This window comes from Triticum aestivum, chromosome 1A (assembly GCF_018294505.1).
Source record: "Triticum aestivum cultivar Chinese Spring chromosome 1A, IWGSC CS RefSeq v2.1, whole genome shotgun sequence".
Classification (NCBI taxonomy): domain Eukaryota; kingdom Viridiplantae; phylum Streptophyta; class Magnoliopsida; order Poales; family Poaceae; genus Triticum; species Triticum aestivum.
This window is the reverse complement of record NC_057794.1, coordinates 451,447,910-451,459,624: the sequence shown is the minus strand read 5'-3', so window position 1 is coordinate 451,459,624 and position 11,715 is coordinate 451,447,910. Positions and strand designations below refer to the sequence as shown.

Here is an 11,715-nt window from a genome sequence, read left to right as displayed (position 1 = left end):
TTCGTTCGATTTGGTTCTTTTTGCCAACCGGAGTTCTTAAGTTGAACTTTCTGGTTAGATCTCTTATTTGAGTTTTACCTGTGCATTAGTTGAGTACTTATTGTATGCTTGTTTGTTTGTGATAGAGTACCCAGAGTGCGCCGCTTGCTACTTCGAATCGCTAGGTTTCCCGGATCATCAGCAAGGAAAGTAACACTTTGATCATACCTCCTACTACCCAGTTTAATTGCATTAGATCAACCCTCACACATTGCATGATTATGATCTAATTAAATTGTGGGTTTTGGGTTGTAGTTGAGGTAGTGCCTATTACCTGTTTATTATCAAACCTTTGGGAGTTACTTCTATGTTTGCTTATTATGCCATGCTATGCTCATAGACGTGGATTGGGTTTTGAGAGTATTCATGACAGATGTGAGTTTGTTAAATTAATGGTTTATCTAAGGTGGCAACTTAAATACACATCTGGGTGGATTGAGGCACCTGGGTATTCCAGCGATTGCCTGTTTTTCTTTTGGACCGCCACCCAGGCTCAAAGGGATCATGAGATTATTCATGCTAGAAACTTCCATGTGCAGCCACAAGCTACTATGGGCTCTAGCATAGTTGACTAAGTTGTGCGAACTCTTATAGTGGTAGACTAGCAGATGTAGGGGAAAGTAGGTGTAACGGTCTACCCGATCGTAAGGTGCTAGCGCTTCTGAAATACTATGTCTCGGTCATCCATTTCTCAAACACCATGTAGTGCGAGAATCCCAACGGAGGAGATCGAGTCTTGTGGGGAAAAGTGCGCAAACCTCTACAGAGTGTATAAACTAATCATGGTTAACCGTGTCCCTGGTTATGGACATCTTGAGTATCTAGTACTTGGATTATCATGTGAATCTCATCATGTTACTCTAAAATTAATTTTGTTGGGTTTTAATGATGTTTCTTAATTGGGATTGAGAATGCTGTCAACCATTCTCAATGTTTAACAACTACCATGATAGTTAAATAAAATTTATTCCTTTGCAGTAGGGAAAAATTGGCTTTACGCAAAACTGTAACCATAGAGATTTCCATCAGCCAAATATGCATGTAGTATAGCCTTATTCCTTCATTGCTTTCTATGTGTTACATTGCCAGCATATTCCATGTGCTGACCCGTTTCGGGCTGCAACGTTCATGTTGCAGACTTTTCAGACCACGAGTAAGGTGCCTTTTAGGTCATGGTTCTATACTCAGTGATGCCGTTGGAGTTGATGGACTCACTTATCTTCCAAGCCTTCCGCTGTTATCGTTATTAGATGGCCTTAAGCCATATTTATTGTAGTAAGTTCTCTTTTGAGACTCTCGATGTAATAAGTGTGTGATTGCCACTCTGTTATAAATCCTTCAAGTACTATGTGGTGTTAGCATTACTGATTCAGGGATGACACCTGAGCACAGAGATTGGACCGTTTGAGGTCTGGTCGCTACACTGATGCAAGTATATGCCCAAGCAAGGCATCTCGTATGGATCGCCTTAAGAAAAACCATATTGATTCAGGTGTATGAGCTTTAAAACTACTTTATGTAACATGTTGGCCAATAGCTTGGTGATAATCTTAATGGAACAATTCGGTAAAGAAATTGAATATATAAAGGATGAGCCAGTGCGCCCAACTAGCGGCACTGGCCATGTCTCCTTTTATTCACGCTATGTATCGCCGAGCGTTGTGGCCAACATCCTCTCCTCTCCTTTCCCCTCGCTCACTTCCTCCTCCCTCACCCGTAGAACCCTAGCCACCTTCTCCCGCAGCACCTCAGCCGCCTCTTCTCCCTCTCCACCCAGCCGCCCCCTCTCCTCGACTCGGCTCGAGTGCGCACTCGAGCCAATCCTCCGTGTCGCCTCCTCCTCCCCTCCACTTCTCTCCTCCTCTCGAAGCCCCAGCGCGTGGTCGCCGCTGCCGTTCATCTCTTTCTTCCCACGATGCCTCCCCATCCTCCATCAGCCGTCGCTGTGCGCCGTTGTTCTGGACCGGTCGGAGGTCGCTGCAAAGGAGCGGAGCAGGACAACGCGAAGCAGCAGAGGTGTGATTTCTTCTTTTTCCATGAATGCATCTGAATCTTTTTTTGTTCCCCCAATCTAGATTTCTAATTAATTTCATTCTAAAGTGTGCAAATGGTTATGGCTTATCAGGAAGAGGGGAGCAGCAGCCGTGCCAGCCAGCGCGCATCTCGTCGCAACGCGTGCAGCTGCAGCAAGCTGAAGACGCGGCCCTCCATCAGCGGACGAGCGGCAGTCAGCACGAGGTCGGGGTGGAGGGCCATGAGCACCAGGAGGTGCGTCGAGGGGCACCAGGAGGCACCATGGTCACTGTGGGAGCACGCCAAACCTGAAGGCCATCACCAGCCGCTGTCCACGCCCCAGAGCTTAGGTGAGCAAATCCATTCTCCTATCAGATTCAGATAACTTCGGGTAGTCAAGGTAAATCCTTTATGCTTGAGGGTACCATAAACAGACTATTGATTGAATGAAACTTGTGGTTGGCTGCTATTGTGTTGTTTGATGTTTGGTTCAGAGGAAAAATTGCATTTATTTATATAAAGGGTACTTAGTAAACTTCAGTCTAATTTAATCATCACTCAACGTCAGCTTCAGGGTTATGTATCTCTGTACGTATAGATTTTCATGTTTAGAGAAAAACCTTTATGTTAAAACAAGATGCCACGATGAATTAATTTACATCCAGATAGCATCATGTTCTCATCAGAAAAAGGAGTTAAACTTTCAGCCATGTTTGAGACCTGTTTAAAAATGAAGTAATGCTAAAAGGAATAATCATCACTCGGCTTCAGGGTTATGTATCTCTGTACGTATAGATTTTCATGTTTAGAGAAAAACCTGTATGTTAAAACAAGATGCCACGGTGAATTAATCTACATCAAGATAGCATCATGTTCTCATCAGAAAAAGGAGTTAAAGCTTCAGCCATGATTGAGACCTGTTTAAAAATGAAGTAATGCTAAAAGGAGCATCATGTTCTCATCAGAAAAAAGGAGTTAAAGTTTCAGCCATGATTGAGACGACGTTCTTCTCCCTCAGCGCGCGCCATGGCGGTCCCTCCTCGTCGCCACCCCTCTCCTCGACTCGGCGGGACGAGGGGAGCAGGGGCAGCAGCCAGTCGCTGCCCAGTAGCAGAGGAGGACGGCGGTGGGGGGAAGGAGCAGAGGAAGACGTCACTGGGGAAGGAGCAGAGAGGCTGGTGTTCCAAACGGCGCTTGCGTCATGTGCCGGACGCTACTCTCCGGCCCTCGTCATCGTCCCCAATCTAGGTTGCACATCTGCGTCTCGCCATCTTCTTCCCCCTATTTTTTGGTTCTTTGATGATTTGATCTCAATGTTGGGTTTACTGTTTACCTAGGCATGATGTATGAAAATCTGAAAAGCAAAGGAAGAATCCCGACGAAGAGTTTGGTGATGGGGAATAGGATGAGTTCTTTCTCTCTCTCATCCACGTTTGTTCCTACATTTTTATTTTGATGTTATGGTTTATTCTATCCCTTCTTAGATTAAACTTCTTTGAACCATCTAAATCTCTTTGTTCAATGACTCTGAGTTTACCACTCCTTGTATCTTAACCTTCTTGCTTCAGCAGGGTTAGTTGTTGGGTCATATGTGTTGTTGACTATGAAGGTTAGGTTCCTTCCCACTCCCTTTTGGGTTTCTTCCTGTTGGAATTGATGTGGCCTGATTCTTTCTTTGTCACTATCTAGATATGTGTTCTTATGAAAGTTATCTATTGCCTTATTGGAATTTCTCTGTTATGTCATGCACATTGCTACCTTCAGGTTGTTTAATTATTTAATATGGAACACATTGGCATTATATGAAAAGAGGCACATATATGATTCTTTGCATTTTTGCAATGTCGTGACTGCAGAGGTATCCTTCTGTCTGTAACAAATCTGAATCTTTGCATATTGGGTTTGCATATGCTTGCGAGTACCTACTCTATTTGCGCTCAAATACCATATGTTATGCACTGGTAGAGGTAAAAGAGAAATTCAGAGAAAGATAAAAAGAAAAGGACAGAGGATGCAAAGGAAAATGATACTTGGATAGTTACATCTACAGTTTAGATATTGCTAAAATTGGTTGCTCCTCTCCTATTTAGTGAAATATGTATGTGCTTTTTTATGTTCTGTGGTTAGGACCGACAACTTGATTAGGTGCAGCCTATTTCAACTAACACATCTTTAAACTAAACTGAACAAATCCATTTAGTTTGTCTACTTCTGAATTTATGTTTCTATGGTGTCATTGTTTCAGTTTGTGTTACACATTTATGTGTCAAACGACAACTATCAAACAAGAAAAATGCTTGCCAGCTATAACCTACCCCTGACCTCTGTGTTTATCTTTTCATGGTCATGGAAAATGAAATGCTCATGAACCACCACTTTCTTTCATGCCGACAAGGGCTGCCGATCCACCCAGCGCGTGGGTAGCTGCACGGATCTCCAATATAGCCCCCTCCCTATGGCACCGTTCCACCATGCTGACTAGCATTGAATATGCCATGGATCTACCAAGCAGCCGCCTTAGCATGGTCATCCATAACGCTATCCTGCTTCCATGCAAGCTCAGGTCAATCCTCCTCTTCCATTTTGCGGCTATTACCTGGAATATTAATGACCATGTATTTGCAAACAGTGGTTGCATTTTCCTTAAATTTTAGGCATTCTTCACTTGCTGCTTCCTCATTTCTGAATAAATGCATCTATGTTCACACTCACTCTGATTTTAAATTGCACTATAACTAGAAAGTAGAGGATGCCTTGGTGTTATGTTGCAACAAAAATAGAAAGGAAGCAGCAAGTGGAATAGGCAAATATTTCTTTTTAGCTAATTAGAGATCACAGTGCACTGTAGATTGCCATAACGTTTTTTGGGTTAGCTATTTTATTGGTATACATAAAAGTAAATATGTCACTGGTGTTACATCTACATAAAAGTAAATTTAGATTTCAGAAGTTGTGCTTGAGAAACTATGTGTTATTTATTTGCCTTTGAGGAATAAATTTAGATGTTCTTACTAGTAATTTCTTGTTTCTTTTTCTGTTCATGTTCTCATGATTTTGGCTCTTTTAAAACCTCAAACTGAGAAGACGAGTGCTAACAATATATGATTGATGGCAAAATCCATGTTTCCATTTAAAGGATGATCCCTTGATCAGTATGCTATCAAATTTTATGAAGGTCCCCATTTGAATCTTATGTTCCCCACTATAACTTGAAATATTGCCTAACCCAGTTTTCTTTTTGCAGGATGTTGAGTAGGCCTGCCTTATTATGAAACCTGGCGATTTAGTGGTACCATGGTGGCTGACCAAGAGGAGGAGGAAACCCTCCCGTACTGCTCCGCCTCCACTCTCCCTCCTCCAATGCATACTTGATGGGAACAGTTAGCTCATGTCTCTTAGACAATACTCCCTCCGTCTGAATAATGTAAGACGTTTTTGCAAGCTAACATAGCTTGCAAAAATGTCTTATATTGTGAGACGGAGGGAGTACTTTTTTGCCAGAAGTCTCTTAGATAATACTTGGTGAGGCGTGTGCAGGCATCTTAGTACATGTTTCTACACCCCTAGACTCACTCTCCCAACACTGTATTCAAGGCTCATTGAGGATAAGTGCTTCAAGATGCCTTCTACTCCTAATGCACATAAGTGCACTTGTATCACTTGCCTCATGAGATTATTGTCCACGACCTGATCCCTTGTTATGTTATCCATTATCCAAATGCATGGCAGGTCTTTCTGTTTATCATAGAATTAAATATGCTATTGGGAATTTCACAAATGGTTGCCCTTTATGCAAGGATGTACTTGAATACAGTTTAGGAGATCAGGAAAAACTATGCATGTTACCTGATCAGGTTTTCCATGTTGTTTTTGCTGTCAGTGACGTCATTGTTTCTGAAAATTTATAGGTTTCTCTGTAGCTCATCTGTAGATGATATATTTCCAATTGGTAGTGGTCATTGTTTTTAAGCAGAGTATTGTTTTGTAGATGAATTTCCATGGAGGCTTGGCAGAAGCAGATTAGTTGTTTTCTCTATTATATCAGGTGGCACTTGGCTTCTCATAAATGACTCATCATTTTCCTGAACAATGGTTATTGTACACTTATGCTAGAGATATGGAGATCAGGACTGGATTTGTTTATTGTTTATGCTTCGGGAGGAATTACAGTTGTGGACCTGTAGATGAATTGCCATGGAGGCTTGGCAGAAACAACGGTTCCCTCGGCAGTGGCTGCGAGGGGTGTAGCTTGCTGAAGAAATGGGCTTTTTTGTAGCTCCAGGTATAGAAGAGTATAAAACCAAATTATATGATGTAATTGACTACTATTTCTATTAACTTCTCCTGTAAACAATGTTCACGAGTTCATGTATTAAGTACATTTTATTGTGTCACTTGTGTTTACTCTTTTTTAATGCAACTTTACAGTTACTCGGAATTCCTAATTGTAGACGCAACTATTTTGACCTACAGATGATCTAATTTGTGGCATTTATTACCTTAAGAAAATATTTGCATTTAATTTCCTTTATATATAGGCGTATAAATTCTTACCAAATGTACCCAAATATACGGTTTTTGAAAAAATGCAAATATTTTCAACAAGAACATGGTTTTAAATGGGTCTTTGCGCCATTTGGCGCAATTGGTCATCTAGTAGGTTTCAAATCACTAGCATGCATTTGGGCATCATGTTTTGGGATCAAGGTGATAAGAAAAATAGTTCATACTCTGAAACTTGACTTTTCCATAATAAAAATCATCAATGAGACAATAAAAGTCCTCAACAGTGATACCGCAACATGCTTTCACAATATCAAGAATAAAAGCATCAGACCCATGGGCTTTATCTGATGGAAAATTATGTACTACATCATCAATTTCCTCCTTGGAAAAAGAACCCCCGGGCAAAGTAAATCATTTATTAGTAAGTGAGTCCAAATTCAGTGGGTTATGAGTGACCACAGAGGAGCATAGTCTTTGTTTGAGAGCCCTTCAGAGAATTGTTGCCTTGGCAGAATGGCTAGAATGTTCTTGACCTTGTTCATCTTGTAGAAAAGCAATGTGGTTGTGCCTGCATTTAAGTGTTGCTTTAGCGTGGGAACTTGGAACTAGTTTTCCCCATATTAATCCATCTGATTGTGTTTTTCTATTTCCAATAAATTTGTTGGGAGGACTTTTATAATTTTAAGCAATTTTTACTGTGGGCCATAGATGCAAAATGATAGATTTTTATCGATCGCTCGTACTAAGTTTCAAGCAGTGAAACTTAACATATTTTTTCAAAAGTCGTCCAAATATATTCAAAATGGATTTTATTTGAAAGAGCTGGTCACGAGAACACGAATATGAAAGCAAAACTTAATTTAAATTTTCGTTTAAAAGATATACAACTTTTGAAACAAAAGACAAAATAAAAAGCTAGCACTTGGGACGTGAGTGCCCCTGCACTTGCGTGCCACAAATTCTCTCCCCCTGTGTTTGTGGCTTGAATAGCAACAGACAGATTGGAAATGTTTTTGCACCATTTTCTGAACCTTTGTTGAGAGCCTTGAAGTAATTTTTTTTCAGATTTGCTTAACAGTATCACTGAAATCATGATGTTTCAGCCTATAACTATCAAATCTAAAAATAGTTAATTTAGAAATAGATGATCCCACTTGAACAAGTCATGAAATGTGGTCTCAAATAGATTTGATTAAGGGGGTAGCTATAGTGCTTGGACAGAATAAAGTCGGTGATTCAGAGGAGTAGAACCACTTGTATGCCCATCAATCAGCTATCTATCCAGGGCGCGTCTGTACCCGTGAAGCATGCAAAAATTATCCTTACGCGACATGTCTCACCTGCAGGCTGCAGCCATGATATGTCTGCCAATCAGCCTCATCGGTTCAGGACGCCTTTACTCGTGAAGCACGCAGAAATATAGCTGATGGTGACATGGCACATCAACTTGCAGTGTGTATCCCCAGTTAAATCATGTTCCGTGCGAGTCCGACCCATGCCGCCGTGCCCGTGCGCGGCTGGGCTGGCCAGCCCCACGTAAAATGCCCGGGACGATTTAATTCGTTCCCACCTGATGTGTCAAGACACAGAGGCCAGAGAAATTTTGTCTTACTTTAATATATTCTACTAGTATATATTCTGCTGTTGGTAGTGAGAAACAAGTGATTCCCGACCCCGATCTGTGACTGACCCAGGTGTAGTAGTCCAGTCCACGGCACGGTCTCCAACCCCTAGTTCGGGACTTCAGACTTTGGTACTGCGTGTTTACAACATGAGAACGACCTTCATAAAATCATAAGCAAACGACTTAAAATGTTTTTCTTGGAAGGACCCCCTCCCGTGTCTCGCAACTAACACGTCGACATCATATCTCGGTCGCGGCCAACGCGGTCACACAAGTCCACGCGACACACGACCTACTGCCTTTTTACCAGCACCAACTGCACTGCCGCCACAACAATTCCGATCAAATTCCCTGCCACCCGCCGCGAAATTTCCCTCCAAAAAATTCAACGGCAAACCGCGACGCGACCACCTTAACCATCGCCCCCCTGCTCCGCCTATAAAACTCCACCTCCCCTCCCCTGTTGCCACCACCAAACCATCACACGGTACTCTCACACCGTACTCTACACACGACGCGCGACCCGCACCGTAGAGCGTGTAACATAACCGATGGCCCCCGCCGCCGCATCGCAGCACCAGGCGACCGCCGTGGCGCCGCCGAGCGGCCGCAAGGTGGTGGACGAGGTGTCCGGCTGGCTGCGCGTCATGGACGACGGCAGCATCGACCGCACCTGGACGGGCCCGCCCGAGGCGCTGCCGCTCATGCAGCCTGTGCAGCCCTACGCCGTGCCCCGCGACGGCCACACGCTCCACGACCTCCCCGGGGAGCCCAACCTCCGGGTGTACCTCCCCGAGGTCGACGCCGGCAGCGTCGCCCGCCTCCCCGTCATCGTGCAGCTCCACGGCGGCGGCTTCTGCATCTCCCACCCGTCCTGGGTCCTGTACCACCACTTCTACGCGCGCCTAGCCTGCGCCGTCCCCGCCGTGGTCGTCACCGCCGAGCTCCCGTTAGCCCCGGAGCAACGCCTTCCTGCCCAGATATACACTGGCGTCGACGTGCTCCGCCGGCTGCGGTCCATCGCCATGTCCGACGAAGGCTCTCTCGACGACCCCGCGGCCGAGCTCCTCCGCGAGGCCGCGGACATATCCCGCGTGTTCCTCGTCGGAGACAGCTCCGGTGGCAACCTCGTCCACCTCGTGGCCGCGCGCGTCGGCGAGGACGACGCGGACGCCTGGGCGCCCCTCCGCGTCGCCGGCGGCGTCCCGATCCACCCGGGGTTCGTGCGCGCCACGCGGAGCAAGTCGGAGCTGCAGGACACGCCGGACTCGGTGTTCTTCACGCTGGACATGCTGGACAAGTTCCTGGCCATGGCGCTGCCCAAGGGCGCCACCAAGGACCACCCGTACACGTGCCCGATGGGCCCGAACGCGCCGCCGCTGGAGTCCGTCTCTCTGCCGCCGATGCTGGTGGCCGTCGCGGAGAAGGACCTCATCCGCGACACCAACCTCGAGTACTGCGAAGCACTGCGCGCCGCCGGCAAGGAGGTGGAGGTGCTCATCAACCGCGGCATGAGCCACTCCTTCTACCTCAACAAGTTCGCCGTCGACATGGACCCTACCACCGGGGAGCGAGCCCAGGAGCTCATCGATGCCATCAAGAGCTTCGTTGCCCGCCACTAAAAAAGCATATTGTATCACACACGTGCATATGGTATCCCACAGGTGTGTCTGCCATTGTCGATCGACCATATATACGTGATGGCTTCTGGATTGTATCCGGCCGCCTCGTCTGTTATCAGTGTATGCGTCCAAAGTCTTTGGTTATCACGCCATCTGCAGCAGCATTCGTGATCAGTATTGTTTCATGTCACTGTAAGGCCCTGTTTGGTTCCAAATAAATTACCAACTTATAAATCGAAAAGTGCAAAAGATGACTTATTTTGCCAAACGGACCCAACTTATAAGTCACCCCAACTTATAAGTCATAAATTGCTCCACCCCAACTTAAAACTTATAAGTTATCCCCTTTTGCATGGGTCCCATTACCTTTACATAAAAAAACAAGGTGGGAAGATGTGCTCAGGTGACTTATAAGTCAGGTGGCAACCAAACAGGCGTGACTTATAAGTCACTGCTTTTAAGTCACCTGACTTATTGGAACCAAACAGGCCCTAATAACCACTCGTAATCAGGGGAATTGTTTGCAATATTGATTATGCAAAATTCAGTCATTGTTGTGCAACTCAACATATTGTATAAAATTCATAAAATAATTTCTTCTAATAGCATCTCCCAACAGATGTGTATTTTACATCATCAAGTGATTGGATAAAAATATGCATCTGAAAAGTTTTTTTTCATCATCAAAAACATCAAACTCTAACAAATGACGTAAAGTAGGGCAGCCGTTTCAATAGATGATGTAAAAAAATAGTTATGTCACACAACAACAGCCAATAGCAGCACATATTCGAATCAAAAGCATCCCAAATTTTGCAAATCATCACACACATAATGAACAATATGTCAAATTCAATATCAAAATAGCAAAATAATGGTCTTATAGTGCATCATAGCAAACATAGTTCATGATCCAACAAATAAAAGTGCACATAAACATAAAAACAAACACGGCCTCTCAACTAGCATCTTCTTTGTTGTCACTTGGCACGTTGTGAACATTAGCTTGAAGATCATCATTTCCTTCTTTCACACCGTTGTCACTTGGCGCATTGTGAACATCTGCTTGTGATCTATCCATGTCGTCACCTCCACCGAAGCCACCTCCAATGCCACCTCTCATGCCATCATGATACCACCATAGCCACCTCCTACTCCGCCCATCATGCCACCGAAGCCACCTCCCGTGCCACCCATTGTCTTATCAAAGCCACCTCCCATCATGTCCATATAGCTGCCCATTCCTCCCCCATGCTACTCGTTCCTCCTTCGAAGCTACCCATTGCTCCTCCCATGCCACCCATTCCTCCTCCGAGGCCACCCATCAAGTCCCTCATGATCATGGTCTTTTTCGCGATCATTTTCGTCGTGACAAAGCTCCATAAAAACTTTTTTGCTTTGCTTTGAGGCCACTTGTGTCCACGAACATTTTTTTCTTTGTCCTCCACTGCCTTAACCTCTTCGGCCACCAACTTCCTCTCCTCGGACGCCACCAGCCGCTCCTTGGTCACTGTCCTCTTCTCCTCAATCGCTGCCTTTCGCCTCCCGGCCTCCGCCCTCTCCTCCATTTCTTTCAATTTCAAAAGCCTTTTTTTCTTCAGCATACTCTTTTCTCGCAATGAGGATGGCTTCAAATCCTTCTTTAAGATCATTGTCTCCAAACTTTAACCCCTTTGCTTTTTTATTCCCACCAGGCCTATATGCTTTGGCAACCGAATGAGGAGTGAGGTTCCTTCTCACCTCCTCACTACCACCACCATCATCATCTTCATGGTCACGATCGACATCCAAGTTCTTCCTCCACGGAAGTTCAAAAGCTTCCTAGTTTTTCCAGTTCTCCTCATCCTTGAGCTCTTTCTAGCAATGTTGGAAAGAGAACGGTTTTCCTTTCCTCTTCTTCTTGTCCCAGTT

At 44.7% G+C, this 11,715-nt stretch overlaps 2 protein-coding genes across 2 annotated transcripts; both read left to right on the top strand.

Moving 5' to 3' along the window:
* The first annotated feature begins 1,592 nt into the window (after nucleotides 1-1,592).
* On the top strand, nucleotides 1,593-2,402 carry LOC123187902 (uncharacterized). Its single transcript, XM_044599925.1, has 2 exons — nucleotides 1,593-2,055; nucleotides 2,165-2,402. Exons 1-2 carry the CDS (start codon nucleotides 1,593-1,595, stop codon nucleotides 2,362-2,364), a joined length of 663 nt encoding a protein of 220 aa, XP_044455860.1. The 3' UTR covers nucleotides 2,365-2,402.
* A 6,263-nt stretch (nucleotides 2,403-8,665) lies between these two features.
* Nucleotides 8,666-9,994, top strand: LOC123146182 (probable carboxylesterase 15). Its single transcript, XM_044565808.1, has one exon. It carries the CDS (start codon nucleotides 8,734-8,736, stop codon nucleotides 9,802-9,804), a length of 1,071 nt encoding a protein of 356 aa, XP_044421743.1. The 5' UTR covers nucleotides 8,666-8,733; the 3' UTR covers nucleotides 9,805-9,994.
* Nucleotides 9,995-11,715: the final 1,721 nt, after the last annotated feature.

Excerpts from the sequence above, each read along its gene's own strand:
- LOC123146182 (XM_044565808.1), top strand. The coding sequence starts at position 8,734 with ATGGCCCCCGCCGCCGCATCGCAGCACCAGGCGACCGCCGTGGCGCCG.
- LOC123187902 (XM_044599925.1), top strand. The coding sequence starts at position 1,593 with ATGGAACAATTCGGTAAAGAAATTGAATATATAAAGGATGAGCCAGTG. Across the intron at positions 2,056-2,164 it reads GACAACGCGAAGCAGCAGAG|GAAGAGGGGAGCAGCAGCCG; the intron begins GTGTGATTTCTT and ends ATGGCTTATCAG.